The sequence below is a fragment of the Pan troglodytes genome, chromosome 12 (genome assembly GCF_028858775.2).
Source record: "Pan troglodytes isolate AG18354 chromosome 12, NHGRI_mPanTro3-v2.0_pri, whole genome shotgun sequence".
Classification (NCBI taxonomy): Eukaryota; Metazoa; Chordata; class Mammalia; order Primates; family Hominidae; genus Pan; species Pan troglodytes.
The window spans coordinates 24,043,228-24,062,442 of record NC_072410.2 but is presented as its reverse complement, the minus strand read 5'-3'; the positions used below and the strand labels follow the sequence as shown (position 1 = coordinate 24,062,442).

The 19,215-nt window shown below is 37.7% G+C and overlaps 1 protein-coding gene across 33 annotated transcripts in view; it reads right to left on the bottom strand.

Moving 5' to 3' along the window:
* The window catches only part of TSGA10 (testis specific 10), a 165,820-nt gene that overhangs the window by 85,068 nt on the left and 61,537 nt on the right, over positions 1-19,215 (bottom strand). For 28 of the 33 annotated variants that reach the window (XR_010149296.1, XM_054678028.2, XM_063789488.1 and 25 more), the window contains 2 exons: positions 6,414-6,529; positions 3,788-3,942 (listed from right to left, as the gene is read on the bottom strand). The exons of the other annotated variants lie outside the window; for them this stretch is intronic. Coding sequence is in view for 27 of the 28 variants with exons in the window: in XM_054678028.2 (XP_054534003.1) it covers positions 3,788-3,942; positions 6,414-6,529 (271 nt within the window). In the remaining variant the exon portion in view is untranslated. The remainder of the gene's footprint in view (positions 1-3,787; positions 3,943-6,413; positions 6,530-19,215) is intronic. 33 annotated transcript variants of the gene reach the window in all.

The window sequence follows — 19,215 nt, the reverse complement described above, 5'->3', positions numbered from 1 at the left end:
GGGAATCACTTGAACTCGGGTGGCGAGGGTTGCAGTGGGCTGAGATTGTGTCACTGCACTCCAACCTGGGTGACAGAGACTCCGTCTCAAAAAAAAAAAAAAAAAGTCCTTTCTTGATTAACCTTAAAATATGTTTGATAAGCCTAAAAAGGGCTTCACTTTATCAATATAAGTGCATCTTTAAAAAAAATTCTCTAGAAACATTGTAAAGTATCCAGGGCAACAAAATTTCTGGGTTGAATCCAATAACATATACTCTTAGCCTATTTTTCTCTTAATATGACCCTAATACCACCATTTCTCAAATGTGCCATCATTCCTTGTACAACCTCAGTATGTTCTAAGATGTATTCCTTGTACAACTTCAAGGTTTAACAATTTTTTAAAATAATATTTAATATTTCTTATTCAACCTCATATGTTGTCCAACTAGGGATGTAGATTCATGTTAACTGTCAAAATTCAGTCTGGACAGGATGGTGCTAAGTATATTTAGAAAAAATAAACTATAACTTTATTCAAATAATTCTGGCTTTTCTTACCCAAAAATCTATGAAGTTGCCATTGAGTTTTCTAATTTTAATTGGTAGCAAGTAGTAAAACATCTTTTTAAACCATGGATACTAAAAAAAAATCACTTTATTCACTATAATGTAGACTTTTCCATGCTAATTTATTTCTGTAATCTCTATATGAACAGTATTAGTTTTCACTGAGTAGCCTTTGTTAGTTCAGCTCTGAGGTATCATTGTAGAGAACATTTCCTCTTTTGATTGCCTAACGGTACCTTACAAGTTATTTTCCCTACAGAGGATGGATGTGTTTACTTTCATAAAATCTTATACAAAGTTCTTGATTTTGAAGTAGACTTGTAACTCAATATTGCTTGTGAAGGAAATATAACATTGGTATGGTTCGCAGAATGGAAGAAATGTGAAATATTAGATATAGCACAAGAAAATGAGATTTTGAAAGATGTGAAGAATTTTGCTTCTAAATGTTAGTGTTGTGAAAGGAAATCATGCTTAAATATTCAAAAATGTTTTGAATATAATGAGAAGCAAAATTCCACCTAAAAAACCTAAAATTTCAAAACAATGAGTCAGCCTTTTCCACAAGTATTTACCATCTCATGCCCTTTGATGACCTCAATTATGTTCATGATTCCCAAATCTATTAACTTTAATTAAATTTTCCTCCAAACCTAAAAGTCCAAGAGCCTTTAAATATTTCAATATTTCACCTACATAACCCAAAGACAATTCAAACTCAACATGTCAATAACTTTCCTTTCTAAGCCTGTTCTAGTTCCTGTTTCTTCCTTCATACATAGGAACTATCCATGTGATTCTTAAGCCAGAAACCATACCTTGTCAATTTTACTTCCTTAAGAGACCTATTTCTCTCACTGATACTCCTACTATTCTAATATAGCTCTCAACACTGTTTTCTTAACTAGTGTCCCTGTCACCACTCTCATTTCCCTATAATCCATCTTTTATATGAATTTACAAATGCCAGAATATTTGTTATAAAATAAAGACCTAATTGTAACATTTCATTATCATTATTTCAGCGACCCTCTATATCCATGATGATAGATCTCACACTCAACATCACATGTACTTTTATGATTTTTTTGCTTAACTATCCCATCTCTTCATATATCTATATCTCTATGGGATATAGATATATGAAGAGATGGGTTCTATACATATATACACACACACACATACACACACTGTAAGGTTGCAATGAGCATCACAGCAGAGAAGGGACTGTATGCCTATCCCATCTTTTCTTTGCCCTCCCATATCTATCTCTCTACAACCTGTTCTCTGGCCATGCTAAACTATCAGGAAGTCTCATGAAATTCTCATGAAAGCCACTGGACTCTCACTTAAGCTGTTCAACCTGTCTGGATCACCCTTTCTCATTGTCTTCTTTCCCTGACTACTATCTAGTCATTCTCCTGACTACTATCTAGTCATTCAATGACTACTATCTAGTCATTCAAATATTCTCCTGACTACTATCTAGTCATTTTTCAGAGTAGTCCAGGCACCATCACTTAATGGAAGATTTTTCCAGACCTTCCTCCTCCCTTAACCCAATGCCCAGGCTGAATCAGGTGTGTTTTTGCCCAATTCCAACAACACATTGTGCATATGTCATTATGGCACTTAATATATTCTATCATAACAGTATCTTTATCTCTCTCCTTATTACACTAGAGGCTTTGAGAAGGCGGATCATTCACCTTTTTTTTTTTTTTTTTTTGAGACAGAGTCTTACTCTGTCATGCAGGCTGGAGTAGGATGGCACAAACTAGGCTCACTGCAACCTCCACCTCCCAGGCTCAGGTGATACTCCTGCCTCAGCCTCCCAAGTAGCTGGGACTACAGGCGTGTGCCACCATGCCCCTGCCTCACCCTCAGTTTCTAACATAACATCTGGTACATGTCAACAAATGTTTGTTGAAAGAATGAATGGATGGATGGAAACATAAATTAATGAATTAGTTACCTTAGTAATAAAGTAAACTAATAAAGCCCTTATTCCAGTGATGCTGCTTTTGCTTAAGATATTTGTGAAAACAGCTTAGGAACTGCTTTCAGAATCAGTTTATAAGCTAGAAAATAATATCAGTATCTCTGCCTTGTTGGCAACACCTTTTATTTATTTTATTTATTTATTTTTGAGACAGAGTCTCGCACTGTCGCCCAGGCTGGAGTGCGATGGCCCAATCTCGGCTCACTGCAAGCTCCGCCTCCGGGGTTCAAGCGAGTCTCCTGACTCAGCCTCCTGAGGAGCTGTGATTACAGGTGCCCGCCACCACGCCCAGCTAATTTTTTGTATTTTTAATAGAGACGGGGGTTTCACTATGTTGGCCAGGCTGGTCTCGAACTCCTGACCTCATGATCCGCCCTCCTCGGCCTCCCAAAGTGCTGGGATTACAGGCGTGAGCCACCGCACCTGGCCTGCACGCGGCCGGCAACATCTTTTTTCAACAACAAAAATGTGGGATGGAGGTTATCATCCAGCTTTATTCACCAGCCCTATATGATCTATTCTCAAAGCCTGAGGATGATGTAAAAATGTGCTCCTAGGGCAGGGTGCAGCGGCTTACGCCTGTAATCCCAGCACTTTGGGAGGCTGAGGTGGGCGGATCACGAGGTCAGGAGATTGAGACCATCCTGACTAACATGGTGAAACCCTGCCTCTACTAAAAATACAAAAAATTAGCCAGGCGTGGTGGCGGGCACCCGTAGTCCCAGCTACTCGGGAGGCTGAGGCAGGAGAATTGCTTGAACCCGGGAGGCGGAGCTTGCAGTAAGCCGAGATCGCGCTACTGCACTCCAGCCTGGGCAAGGGAGGAAGACTCCCGTCTGAAAAAAAAAAAAAAGAGAAAGAAAGAAAAGTGTTCCTAGTTCTAAACACAATTACAAAGGGTAACTACCTGAAAATATGCTTTTAAGAAGAAATCAGTCTCACTACTTTATTGTCATGCTTTATATTTTGATATCTGAATTAGTTCTTGTCAGTTGATATTAATTACTAATTCATGATAGAAAAATCAACTTAAAATATTAGCTACTAGATTTGTACACATGCTTCCTAAGACTATCTTAAAATATTTCAAAGTCAGATTTTGAAGTTCCAGCTTCTAGAAAAACATTTGAGAAAATTCGAATATTTTATTCAGATTCTAGTTCTTTTAAACCATAGTTTAACATTTAACATTTCATTTAAACGTTTCTTATAAACCACAGTTCTCAGAACATACTTTCATTGCCAAACTCTCTCCAAGGGATGCAATATTCTCAGATTTTTTATCCAAACATGCTTGCAGGCATTCCTTTTCTTTAGCCAGATCATTGAGGGTTCCACCAAGAATGCTGATTTCTTCTCGCTGTGCAATATTTTGCCTTGTAAAGTTATCTATATATGCAATCATAAAAGTGTTGTTTTAATCAAAATAAAATCTTTTTTCTATTTCAAGCAGATTATCGTACTTTTTGAAGTTCTCCTTACTTCTAATGTATATTATATTCAATTACTAACAATGAGTACTATATCCCAAATTAAAAAATTTTTTTTGGTTAAAAACTACAGTGAATGACAAAACTCTAAATGATGCATAAACACAAAAGCACAATAACAATGAATTAGAATAGTGAAGGAAAGCTCTACATCGCAAGCTGTCAAAGTAGACTTAATGTATGATGGGAAAAGAGAGAGTGGGTGGATGAAGTAAGTGGAATATCAAAACAATCTGCGGCATTTCTCTCCTGCAGTTTCCCCTCCCCTCCCTCTAGCCTAGAGTCACTGTTGTATATAAAGTTGGTAAGTAACAAATCTTAATAAAATATTCAATTAAGTCATCTTTAAAGTAAAATGTCTTCTAATATTCTGGTATTTCGAAAGTAGTGTTACAAAAATTCCTAGGAAAAAAAATCATCCCAGGAAGTATGATTCAATCTGTGAGAACTCTTGCAAGCCAATGTCAACGTTGAAGGCCTGAATGATTGGTACAGAAGAATAGTTTTCAAACTGCGGTTTCTCAACCAGGACCATCAGCATCACCTGGGAAATGTACATTCTTATGCCTCCACTCCAGACCTACTGAATCAGAAATTCTGGGGGAGGGCACAGCAATTTATGTTTTAAAAACTCCTTCTTTCCCCAGTGATTCTAATGTATAATGAGGATTGAGAACCACTCGTCTAGAGTAGTTTACCTACTCTAGGTATTAGATTTACCTACAGAAACTGTTAGAGACACAAAAGCTCTGGTTCTAGCCTACTTCAAGGAGGCTGGCTCCAATGATCTTTATTAGCTCTCAAGGTGATTCTGACACAGATGAAAGTTTGAGAACCACTGGTCTAGAGCTCTACAAGAGAAGCTCTGTTAGACAGACTTCTAGGTTAATCCCTACTAGGTTAATACCTGTGAGGGCCATCCAGGAGCAGTGCTAAGGGAAGTAATACCATATTGTCATATGCCAAAAGCTTGATCTATATAGTACTGGAGAATACACCATGTCTCTTTTTGCAGGCAGTATTGCCTTTAAGACAACCCACATGTTTTGTGTGTCCTGATATCTGAGTTCATTCCCACTGGCAATCAAACAATCAATACATCTCTAAAATAGCTCTAGTATCTCCTAGCTTAAAAAAATTATCAACCTAACAGCCCACTCAAACTATTACCTTATTTTCTTGCTACCCTTTAATAGCCAAACTTCTTGAGAGACTTCTATTCTTTTCTGTCCTGACTTCACTTCCCATTTATTCCTCAACCCAGTCTATCTTCTACATCCAACACTCCATTCAAACTTTTTTTTGGTGTTACCAAATCTTCCAATGTGCCAAATCCAATCAATATTTTTCTTTAGCCTCACTTATTTCACTTCTCAAAAGTGTCTGACAATTGATCATATCCTCCCCTTTTAAAAACACTTTGCTTTCTGGTCTTCCAAAATAACACTCACTTCTAGGTCTTCTTCCTACTTCTTTGGCTTCTTGTTACTCAGTCCTGGATCCTCTTCTCCTCATTCTCTATATTTCCCTAGGTAATTTCATGGTTTTAAAATATCATTTATATGCTGATGTGTCCCAAATATGTATCTTTCTCTTCTGAGACACAAACTTAAATATTCAGCTGCTTACCTTAGATCTTTATTGGGACTTAAAATACCCAAATGTGAGTTCTCCTTCAATATTATCTTTTATATTTCTGTTTTAATATTTCCTGGTTTGATAAATAGTATCTCCATCTACCTAGTTGGTTATACCAGACATTCTTGAACTATATAATAGCAAGTGTTAACAATATTTCCTCTGCTTTAAAATAGGCTCTTCTACAGCCCTGACCAAAATTTTACCCTGTAAGATTAAGTTATGACCATATTTTCATACTGATCACTAACAAGAAACATAAATAAGAAACTTTTAAAAAGTAACTTTCTCTATAAACCCCAGTAATATCATAGACATAACTAACACTATCCCCTTGGTGATAAGTGAGTTCTCGCTAGACATAACTAAACATATGTACACTTTCCACCAAAAGTAATATATAGGTACTGTTTCATTACAGCAGCTATGGACAAGCTACAATATTACACAAAAAATTCAAATTTAAGTTAACATCGTAAGTTTACAAACTGTTGCTGCTGAGTTTAGCTATTACTTCATTGATAAATTTTAACTTATCACTAAGTACTTATGGTGCTAAATCTAAAAAATTTTGCTGTCAAAGAAAAATGAATTTTTCTACTATTTTTTATTCATAAACTTAGTTAAGGGTTTGCTTCCAAGTTTTTCTATGTTACACTGAAGAGAAGAAAATACATCTTTGCTACCAAACTTAAGAAAAACTAAAAGTAATATTAAGAGAAAAAAACTCACCAATTTTTTCATCCAAGCACATAATTTTCTCCTGAGTAAGCTGTAGCTCATATTTTTTCTTAGCAAGGTGTCGCTGAGTATCAGAAAGATCTTTTTCTGTGTTTTCATACAAAAGTCTGCAAATATTTTAATAATAAAACTAATTCTGAAATTTTTGTTTTGTCATCTTGTAGTGTGTTTAAATCTAAAAACTTTTAAGGACACTAATATATTTATTTCCTCTTATTATTTTTATACAGTTTTAATATTTTCATTATAAAACCAGGAAGTTTAAAAAATAAAGGGTAAGATGGGATCTTCAATCCACCACTCCAACATAAGCTACTATTAGCATTTTGGTCATAATACCTTCCTTAGGTCCCTTAATGCCAAATCAGAGCAATCAGATTAGGAACTACTATGTTAGCTCTGGTTGGGGTTTGTCTGTCTCAATAGCCTAGGGTTTTATGTTTTAATTCAGAAACAAGATGAGGCCATAGAGATGTCTGCAACACAGGAAATAGAACTAAGGTGTCCCATGTAAATATGGAGAGATATACCATTAGTGAGAAGGTCAGACTAGAGAAAAACACCTTGTCAATTGCTGCTAGGCTTAGGAAAATAATAACTGTAATGCCTAACCTTGTTTTTACTAACTCTATTTTTAAATTTTCCCTTTTTGTCTCCTTAACTACCTAGCCTTGTTTCCCATATAAATAAGACTCTCCCTTAGCTGGGAAAGCCGGACAAACTCCATTTGGCCCCTTGATTTACAAGACATTAAGGGCTCCTTACCCGACCCCCTTCCTCAAGGAGTTAACCTGTGTAAGCAGATCCTCAGCATTTCAAAGGAGCCCAATTAACTGATAAGGTACTGGAACAATGTGTGAAGTTCCCGGGATTTTGCTCAAAAAGATAACAACATAAAGCCTTGAGTCTGTGTCCAGCATAGCATCCATATCTAACTCTAACAAAGGATTTAGAGCCCCGCACCTGGTTCCGTTGCTTTTTTTGTAACCATTTGCCTTTTAAATTGTTAATCTCTCTGTAACCATTTGTTTTTTTGATTCTTGCATGTTTTTACTTCTGTAGAATTATTGCATTTGAGCTCCCCTCCCCTTCCTAAACTAAGGTATAAAGTTAATCAAGCCCCTTCCACGAGGCTGAGAGAATTTTGAGCGTTAGCCGTCTCTTTGGCCGCCGGCTTAATAAAGGACTCTTAATTCGTCTCAAAGTGTGGCGTTTTCTCTAACTCGCTTGGGTATAACACAACAAAGAGTCTTAATCTCAATCTAAGCATCAAAATAAAATTTGGTTCCTGATTGGTCATATAATCAGGAACCCCTCGCAAAACTCTGGAGGCATGCTCTCAACCCAAGCACAGAACTAACCCCAGACAAAGGCCTATGGAAAATGATCTCATAATTCAAAATTTAAAAATACATCAAGAAACAATCCAACCTTAGTGGGAGTCAAAAGACACACAAACTAAATTAGATCCCTAAGAACTTCAGACTACAGCACTATCAAATAGAAACTTAGAAATACATGTGTTTAAATACAAACACATAAAATAAGTAATAGGATATATAAAGAAAAAAATAATCAACAAATTTGGAAAAGAACCAAACAGAACTTCACAAAATTAAACTAACATCAAAATTTTAAAGATTACAAAACTCAGTGGACAAGTTAAAAATACAGAATAGACACTGTGAAAGAGATAACTGGTAAACTGGGGAAAAAAACAGATCAGAGGTCCTATATTAGAGCACAAATAAAACAATGAAAAAATACAAAATAGAGGTTAACAGACATAAAAGACAGAATAAGAAGGTCCAATATTTACCAAATCAAAATCCCAGTAGGGAAGAATAAAGACAATATTCAACAAAATAATACCTAATAAAAGATGAAATCCAAGACTAAAGAGGTATTAACCTGTATCTATTAAGACAATTATAAATGGGGGAGGATAAAAGGACTTAAAAGGAGACAAGATTTCTATACTTTATGCAAACTGATAAAATGTGACACCAGTGGATCGTGATAAGTAAGTACAATTCACAGAGCAACCACTGAAAAATCTATAGACACTCAAAAATACTACAGATATCAAAAATGGGATTCTAAAAAATGTCAAGTAATCCATGAAAAGGCAGGAAAACAAAAACAGAGACATGAGAAACAGAGGAAAGAAACAAATGAAAAACACCCCCCAAAAATAACATGGAGAATTGAGCCCTACCAATAATTATATTAAATGCATATGGTCTACCTTATTTTTAACAGCCAAAACCTGGAAAAAATCAAAATGTCCCTCACTAGGTGAAGAGCTGAGCAAATTATGGTACATTCATACTATGGAATGTTACTCAGCAATATTAAAAAGTAGCAAAATTTAATACTTGGCTGGATCTCAATGGCATTATTCTGAGTTTTCAAGCGAATCTTGAAAATCATGGCTGTATGACTCTTTCTGTAACATTCTTGAAATGACAAAATTACAGAGTTGGACAACAGATTAGTGTCAGATATTAGGGATCATGGTGGGGGAAGAGGAGATGTGACTGTAAAGGAGTAGCATGAGGGATATTTTTGCGGTAATAGACTTTCCGTGTCTTGAATGTGGTAGTAGTTATATGAAACTACATATGTGATAAAATGACAGAACTATGCACACACATTGTACCAATGTCAATTTTCTGGCTTTGATATTGTACTATAGTGATATAAAATGTAATCATTGTGGGAAAGTGGGTGACGGGAATACATCGACTTATCTATATATTTTTGTAACTTCCTACAAATTATGAAATTATTTTAAAGCAGCAAAACAAAAAAAAGTCCTAGAGTTAGGCTGCACAATTATGCCAATTAAATTAAAATCTCTGGGAATGAGAATCAACATCACTATTGTTTTTTAAAGCTCCTCATTTGATTCTAATATGCAGCCAAGGCTGTTAAGGAATGCATCTGATATGGTTTGGATGTTTGTCCGCTCCAAATCTCATGTTGAAATGTGATTTCCAGTGTTGGAAGTGGGGCCTGGGGAGAGATGACTGGATCACGGGGGCAGGTCCCTCATGCATGGTTTAACACTATCCCCTTGGTGATAAGTGAGATCTCGCTAGTTAGTTCACATGAGATCTGGCTGTTCAAAGAAATCTGGGACCTCCCCTTTTCTCTTGCTCCCGCCCTTGTCATGTGATGCACTGGCTCCCCCCTTGCTTTCCACCAAGATGGCAAGCTGTCTCGTGCCCTCACCAGAAGCAAATGCCAGCACCATGCTTCCTGTACAGCCTGCAGAATCATAAGCTAAAATAAATCTCCTTTCTTTTAAAATGACCCACACTCAGGTATTTCTTTATGGCAACACAAGAATAGACTAATAGAGCCTCCTGATGTCTCTTCATCTAGAGTAGCAAAGGGTGAAAAACTGACAAAGCAGGTGTATATGAGGCAGAAAGTGATAGTGGTTTTATGGCATCAGCGTCTCTCCCATCCCCCCATACCATGAACTCAAAGAGGCTAACATTGTTAGTCACCTACAAGCATTGTTTTAGACAATAACTTATATCTCCATGGGAAAATGTGTTCCAGGGCCAAAATTATAAGACATTTGAGATGGCCATTTAAAAACGAAACAAAACAAAACACACTGATTACAAAATCAAGCAGAAGCTGGTATATTAGAATAAATGCATCCAGGCCAGGAGCGGTGGCTCATGTCTGTAATCCCAGCACTTTGGGAGGCCAAGGTGGGTGGATCATGAAGTCAGGAGTTTGAGAACAGCCTGAACATGGTGAAACCCTGTCTCTACTAAAAATACAAAAATTAGCCAGGCACAGTGGCATGCACCTGCAATCCTAGCTACTCAGGAGGCTGAGGCAGGAGAATTGCTTGAACCCAGGAGGTGGAGGTTGCAGTGAGCTGAGATCGCACCACTGCACTCCAGCCTGGGTGACAGAGTAAGACTCCATCTCAAAATTAATTAATTAATTAATTTTAAAAATGCATCCAAAAAATTAATTAGCCCAAAAAAATTTAAAAGAAAGGAGAAGCCAGGCATGATGGCTCATGCCTATAGTCCTAGCACTTTGGGAGGCCAATGTGGGAAGATCACTTGAGGCTGGGAGATCAAGACCAGCCTGGGCAACATAGGAAGACCCCCGTCTCTATAAGAAATTTTTAAAAAATTAGTCAGGCACGGCGGCACATGTCTGTGGTCCCAGCTACTTGGGAGGCTGAGGCAAGAGAATCACTTGTGCCTGAGAGGTCAAGGCTGCAGTGAGCTGTGATTGTGCCACTATACTCCAGCCTGGGCAACAGAGGTCGATTCTGTCTTTAAAAAAAAAAAAAAAAAAAGTTGTTTTTTTGGAGGTTCTAGAAAAATTTAAAAAACGAAATAAAAGACACTGCTAGATAGTATCAATATGAAAAAAGACAAGGAAAAAAGGTACAAATAACAGTTATAAGAAATGTAGTAGATGAAGTTAAAAAAATACATGGTGTAAATAGTAGAATGGATACACTTGATAAATGAATTAGCACACTGACAACAAATTGAAGAAATTTCAGTAGAAGGATAAACAAATAGAAAACAAGAAATAAATGTAGAAGACTTACCAAAGCTGACTTTGAGACTTACTACAGTATTCAAGATGGTATGGCATTAGTCTACGGATCAACAGACTAATAAAGCAGAATACAGAGCACAGAAATAGACCACAGATATATGGTCAATCGATTTTCAATAAATACACCAAAGCAATCCAATGGGGAAAGGAAACAATTGGTGCTAAAACAACTGCATTGCCCTGAGTGATGAAATATTATGTACAACAAACACCCATGACAGGGGTTTACCTACATAACAAACCTATACATGTACCCCTCAACTTAAAAGTTGAAAAGTAAAATAAAATGAACAAAAACAAACCAAAAAACACAATTGTATTCTTTTGTGGAAAAAAAAGAACTCTGACCACTACATGACACCATACACAAAAAACCTAACCATAAAATGTAAAATTACAATGCTTTTGGAGAAAGCATAAACATGTATGTTAAAAGTTTTAACCAATCCTGGTAATCAAATCCAACCAAATCAGAATCTACTATGACCAAGTGGGGTTTACCCAGGCATGCCAGGTTGGTTTACAATTTGAAAATTAAAAATTAATCAATAATAACTCATCATATTAACAGACTGATAATTATGATCATATCAACAGATGCAGAATAAGCATTTGACAAAATCCAATATCCATTCTTACTAAGAACACTCAGCAAATTACAAATAGAAGACACTTTTTCCAATCTCATAATAGGCATCTATGAAAAGCTTATTGCTGACATTACAAAGATGAAAGGCTGAATTGCTTTCCTTCCAAAACCAGGAGCAAAACAAGGATGACTGTTCTCATTCTCCTGTTGAACACTGTACCAGAGGTTCTACCAAGTAAATAAGGAAAGAAAAAGAAACACAAGGCATTAAGATTAGAAAAGAAGCAAAACTCTTAATTCACAGGTGACATGATAATCTACATAGGAAATCCTATAAAATCTACCAAAAAACTGAGGCTAGATGTTCAAGACCACCCTGGACAACAGCAAGACCCTGTGTCTAAAAAAAAAAAAATTGGGGGGCCGGGCGCAGTGTCTCATGCCTGTAATCCCAGCACTTTGGGAGGCCGAGGAGGGCGAATCACGAGGTCAGGAGACTGAGACCATCCTGGCTAACACAGTGAAATCCCGTCTCTACTAAAAATACAAAAAATTAGCCAGGTGCGGTGGCGGGCACCTGTAGTCCCAGCTACTGGGGAGGCTGAGGCAAGAGAATGGCGTGAACCCAGGAGGCAGAGCTTGCAGTGAGCCGAGATCATGCCACTGCACTCCAGCCTGGTCAACAATGCAAGACTCCGTCTCAAAAAAAAAAAAATTTTTTTTAGGCCAGGCACAGTAGCTAATGCCTGTAATCCCGTCACTTTGGGAGGTCGAGGCAGGCAGATCACCTGCGGTCAGGAGTTCAAAACCAGCCTGATCAACGTGGAGAAACCCTGTCACTACTAAAAATACAAAATTAGCCGGGTGTAGTGGCACATGCCTGTAAACCCAGCTACTTGGGGGGCTGAGGCAGAAGAATCGTTTGAACCCGGGAGGCGGAGGTTGCAGTGAGCCGAGATGGCACCACTGCACTCCAGCCTCGGCAACAAAAGTAAAACGCCGTCTGAACAAAAAATAAAAAAAAAAATTTTTTTTAAATTGGCCAGGCATGGTAGCGCATACCTTTACTCTCAGCTACCTAGGAGGCTGAGGCAGTAGAATCACTGGAGCCTAGGAGTTTGAGGCTACAGTGAGCTGTCATCGCACCACTACTGTCCAGCCTGAGTGACAGAATAAGACAGTGTCTCTAGAAAAAGAAATACTAAAATTTTTTGTTCATCAAAAACAAAGCAATTACAAGCAAAAAACAAGCCACAGACTAGTTTAAAAAAATCATACATTTCAGATAAATGGCTTCTAGCTACAATAATGCCTACAAATAAACAATAAAAACCGCCAAGCAAAAAAATGAGCAATAGAATTGAACAGACACTTAACAAAAGAAGATATATAAATGGCACACAAACAGGCACTCAACATCATTAGGAATCAAGAAAATACAGATTAAAACCACACAATTATACCTCTTCACATCCAGTAAAACGGCTAAAATTAAAAACTGAAAACACTAAATGTTGCTAAGGATATGGATGGAACAAATTAAACTCTTATACAACCTTTCTCACATGGGGTTCTGTGGGAGAAAGAACTAGATAAAATTAATTCAGTGACTATTTTCTCAATTCTCTCAAGGATAGCCCAAAGCTAGTACAATTCTAGATTCCTATGAATCTAAGAGATGATAATTCGGTGTAGTAGTCCCCTCTTATCTGTGGTTTCTCTTTCTGTGGTTTCAGTTACCCACAGTCAACTGAAAACAGAGAGACCACATTCACATGACTTTTACAATATGTGGTTATAATTAGTTATTGTTGTTATATTTTATTATTAGTTATTGTTGTTAATCTCTTACTGCACCTAATTTATAAATTAAACATTATCATAGGTATGTATATTTAGGAAAAAACACATAGTACATATAGGGTTCAGTATTAATATCTGTGGTTTCAGGCATCCACTGAGGGTCTTGGGACATATCCCCCCTCGATAAGAGGGGACTACTATACATACAATAGGTATCTTAGCAAATTAGAACTCAGTTCTCATTCTCTCTGAGAGGCCTGATTTAAAAGGGCTGCATTATAAATTGTTACTGGGACTGTAAAATCACACAATCATGTGGAAAACTGATCATTCCTTATGAAATTAAATGCATGCTTACCATGTAACCCAATAATTCCACTCTTATTTATTCAAGAGAATAAAAACATATGCCCATAAAAGGCATATGCAAAAATTTTACAGCAGTCTTACTCATGAATTACAGCTAAAAGTGGGTGACTAATCCAAATATCTATCAACAAAGTATTAATAAAAGCATGTGGTTTATCTATACTATGGACTACTACTTCACAATTTTAAAAAAGGATTGTGGTGGGGAAAATGGCAGATAGGAGGCAGGACTAATTTGAAGCTCTCACTTAGACGAACAAAGCAGTGTGTGGAGACTCGCATTGTGAACTTTTGCTCCAAGAACTACAGCAGGAACATACTAGGAAAGCCGAGAGAATCCACAGACCCTTTGAAGGAAGAGGATTGCTCCTGCAGGACCTGAGAGACAGCCCAAATAATTTGAGTGCCCGAAGTGGGAAAGTGGGAAAAGGGGATCATCCACCCCTGAACACACACCTTCACTGGGGAAACTGAAGGTCCAGATCACGGGAGAAGGATTTGACCTTACCTGGAGCTGAGACACTTTAGAGAGCCAAGCGAAATACAGGAGTAGAGTAAGCAGCGGGAAGAGCCCTATGGGCTCTCAGTCCCCAGGGAAGCCATCTCTGACATTGTCTCACAGGGGTCCTTGGGGAGGGCTGCCAGAGGAACTGGGAAAAGACCACAGGGAGAAGGAAACTTCCAACTGAATTTTGTAACAATTCCAACCAAATGTGAACTTTCTTGGACAGAACTCAGGGAAAGAGGTGAAGCTCAAGTGCAGATGCGGGCAGGAGGGGTGGCACAAAACCTGAAAGCCCTGCTTGCTTTCTCAGCTGGGAGGCTGGTAGCCTGGGGCAAGTTCTCAGCCCTGCTTGCCCACTGCCTGGAAACAAACTTGGTGTTGTTGGTGGGGAGGGCACAGTGGGAGTGAGATTGGCCTTTTGGGTTGCATGGGAGCTGGGTGAGGCCTGTAATTGCTGGCTTTCCCCTACTTCCCTAGTGACCTGCATGACACAGGAGAGGCAGCCATAATCCTCCTGGGAGCATAACTCCGTTGACCTGGGAACCACACTCCCATCCCCCAGAGCAGTGGTAGCAAGCCCCACCCAAGGAGAATCTAAGCTCTGACATGACTAACCCTGCCCCACCTGAGGGTCTTCCTCTATCCACCTGGTAGCTGAAGACAAAGGTCATATTCTCTTGGGAGTTCTGGGGCCCCACTCACCACCTGATCCTCCCTATACTACCATAGCTGATGCTCTCTTGAAAGTGCCACCTCCTGGCAGGAGGCCAACCAGCACAAAACCAGTGCAATAAACAACAATAACACAACCAAGGACCCTCACAGAGTCCATTTCACTCCCCTGCCACCTCCACCAGAGCAGGTGCTGCTATCCATGGCTGAGAGACCAGAAGATGGTTCATATCACAGGACTCTGTACAAACACCCCCCAGTACCAGCCCAGAACCTGGTAGACCCACTGGGTGGCTAGATACAGAAGAGAAATAACAATCACACAGCTTGGCTATCAGGAAGCCACATCCCTCTAGGAAGAGAGGGAGAATACTACATCAAGGGAGTACCCCATGGGACAAAAGAATCTGAACAGCAGCCCCTGAGCCCCAGATCTTCCCTCTGACATAGCCTACCCAAATGAGAAGGAACAAGAAAAACAATTCTGGTAATATGACAAAACAAGGTTCTTTAACACCCTCAAAAAATCACACTAGCTCACCAGCAATGGATCCAAACCAAGAAGAAATCCCAGATTTGCCAGAAAAAGAATTCAGAAGGTCAGTTATTAAGCTAATCAAGGAGGCACCAGAAAAGGGCAAAGTGTAATTTAATGAAATAAAAAAATGATACAAGATATGAGGGAAGAAATCTTCAGTGAAATAGGTAGTATAAATAAAAAACAATCACAACTTCTGGAAATCAAGGGCACACAGAAATGCAAAATGCACTGGAAAGTCTCAGCAATAGAACTGAACAAACAGAATAAAAAACTTTAGAGCTTGAAGACAAGATTTTCAAAATAACCCAATCCAACAAAGACAAAGAAAAAAGAATTTTTAAAAAATGAACAAAGCCTCCAAGAAGTTTTGGATTATGTTAAACAACCAAACCTAAAAATAACTGGCATCCTGTGGAAGAAGAGAAATCTAAAAGTATGGAAAACGTATTTGGGGGAATAATTGAGGAAAACTTCCCTAGCCTTGCTAGAGACCTAGACATCCAAATACAAGAAGCTCAAAGAACACCTGGGAAATTCATCACAAAAAGATCATCACCTAGGCACATAGTCATCAGGATATCTAAAGGCAAGACAAAGAAAAGAATATTAAGAGCTATGAGACAAAAGCATGAGCTAACCTACGAAGGAAAACCTTTCAGATTAACAGCAAATTTCTCAGCAGAAACCCTACTAGCTAGAAGGAATTGTTGTCCTATCTTCAGCCTCCTTAAACAAAACAACTGTCAGCCATTAATTTTGTATCCAGTGAAACTAAGCTTCATACATGAAGGAAAGAGTCTTTTTCAGACAAACAAATGCAGAGAGAATATACCACTACCAAGCCAGCACTACAAAGAACTGCAAAACGAGCTCTAAATCTTGAAACAAATCCTCGATATACATCAAACAGAACCTCCTTAAAGCATAAATCTCACAGGACCTATAAAACAACACAGTAAGTAAATACATACATGCATGCATGCATACATACATACATAAATACCAAGGTATTCAGGCAGTAAATAGCACAATGAATAGAATAGTATGTCACATCTCAATAGAAACATTGAATGTAAATGGCCTAAATGCTCCACTTAAAAGATACAGAATGGCAGAATTGATAATTCACTGAACAAGTATCTGCTGCTTTCAAGAGACTCACCTAACACATAAGAATTCACATAAACTTAAGGTAAAGGGGTGGAAAAAGACATTCCATGCTAATGGACACCAAAAGCAAGCAAGAGTAGCTATTCTTATATCAGACAAACAAATTTGAAAACAACAGCAGTTGAAAAAGACAAAGAGGAACATTATATAATGATAAAAGGCCTTGTCCAACAGGAAGGTATCACAATCTTAAATATAGAACAATTACTACTAAACCTAATAATTGACATAGACAGAAGCACAATAATAGTGGGGGACTTCAATACTCCACTGACAGCACTTGACAGGTCATCAAGAAAGAAAGTCAACAAAGAAACAATGGATTTAAACTATACCCTAGTACAGGACTATACCCAAATGGACTTAACAGGTATTTACAGAATATTCCACCCAACAACCACAGAATATACATTCTATTCATTAGCACATGGAATGTTCTTCAAGATAGACCATATCGTAGGCCACCAAACAAGTCTCAATAAATTTAAGAAAATTTAAATTATATCAAGTACTGTCTCTGACCACAGTTGAATAAAATTGGAAATCAACTCCAAAAGGAACCTTCAAAACCATGCAAATACATGGAAATTAAATAACCTGCTCCTGAATGATCACTGGGTCAACCATGAAATCAAGATGGAAATTTAAAAATTATTTGAAGTGAACAATAATAGTGACACAACCTATCATAACCTTTGGGATACAGCAAAGGCAGTGCTAAAAGAAAAGTTCATAGCTTTAAATGCCTACATCAAAAAGTCTGAAAGAGCACAAACAGACAATCTAAGGTCACACCTCAAGAAACTAGAGAAACAAGAACAAACCAAACTCAAACTCAGCAGAAGAAAAGAAATAATAAATATCAGAGCAAAATGAAATGAAATTGCAACAAAAAACACAAAAAAATTCATCAAAAAGCCAGTTCTTTGAAAAGATAGGTAAAATTGATAGACCATTAGCGAGATTTAACTAAGAAAAGAAGACAGAAGATACAAATAAGCTCAATTAGAAATGAAATGGGAGATATTACAACTGACATCACAGAAATACAAAAGATCATTTAAGGCTACTACAAACACCTTCACACGCATAAACTAGAAAACCTAGAGGAGGTGGATAAATTCCTGGAAATATACAACCCTCCTAGCTTAAACCAGGAAGAATTAGAAACCCTGAACTGACCAATAACAGGGGGATTCAAATAGTAATTTAAAAATTGCCCATAAAAACAGTCAAAGACCAGCTGAATTCTATCAGACATTCAAAGAAGAATTGGTACGAATTCTACTAAAACTATTCTACAAGATAAAGAGGGAATTTTCCCTAAATCATTCTATGAAGCCAGCATCACCCTAAATACCAAAACCAGGAAAGGACATAACAAAAAATGAAACTATAGACCAATATATCTGATGAATACAGATGCAAAAATCCTTAACAAAATACTAGCTAACCAAATCCAACAGCATATCAAAAAGATAATCCACCATGATCAAGTGGGTTTCAAACCAGGGAGGCAGGGAAGGTTTAACATACACAAGTCAATAAATGTGACAGACCACATAAACAGAATAAAAAACAAAAATCACATGATCATCTCAATAGATGGAGAAAAGGCATCTGACAAAATCCAGCATCCCTTTACGATTAAATCCCTCAGCAAAATCAGCATAAAAGGGACATACCTTAATGTAATAAAAGCCGTCTATGGACATACCCACAGCCAATATAATACAGAACAGGGAAACACTGAAAGCACTCCTGCTAAGAACTGGAAAAAGAAAAGGATGCCCACTCTCTCCACTTCTATTCAACATAGTACTGGAAGTCTTAGCCAGAGCAATCAGACAAGAGAAGTAAAGGGCATCCAAATCAGCAAAGAGGAATTCAAACTGTCGCTGTTTGCTGATGATATGATCGTAGACCTAGAAAATCCTAAAGACTCCTCCTAAAAGCTCCTAGAACTGATAAATGAATTCAGAAAAGTTTCAGGATACAAAATCAATGTACACAAATCAGTAGCACTGCTATACACCAACAGCAATCATGCAGAAAATCAAATCAAGAACTCAACACCTTTTTTAATAGCTGCAAAGAAAAAAAAAAACAACTTGGGAATATACCTAACCAAGGAGGTGAAAGATCTCTACAAGGAAAACTATAAAACACTGCTGAAAGACATCACAGATGACACAAACAAATGGAAACATGTCCCGTGCTCATGGATGAGTACAATCGAAAATGTGAAAATGAACCTACTGCCAAAAGCAATATACAAATTCAATGCAATTCCCATCAAAATAACACCATCTTTCTTCACAGAACTAGAAAAGACAATCCCAAAATTCATATGGAACCAAAAAAGAGCCCACATAGCCAAGGCAAGACTAAGCAAAAAGAACAAACCTGGAGGCACTGCATTATCCAACTTCAAACTATACTACAAAGCTACAGTTATCAAAAAAGCATGGTACTGATATAAAAATAGGCACTTAGACGAATGCAACAGAATAAGAACACAGAAATAAGGCCA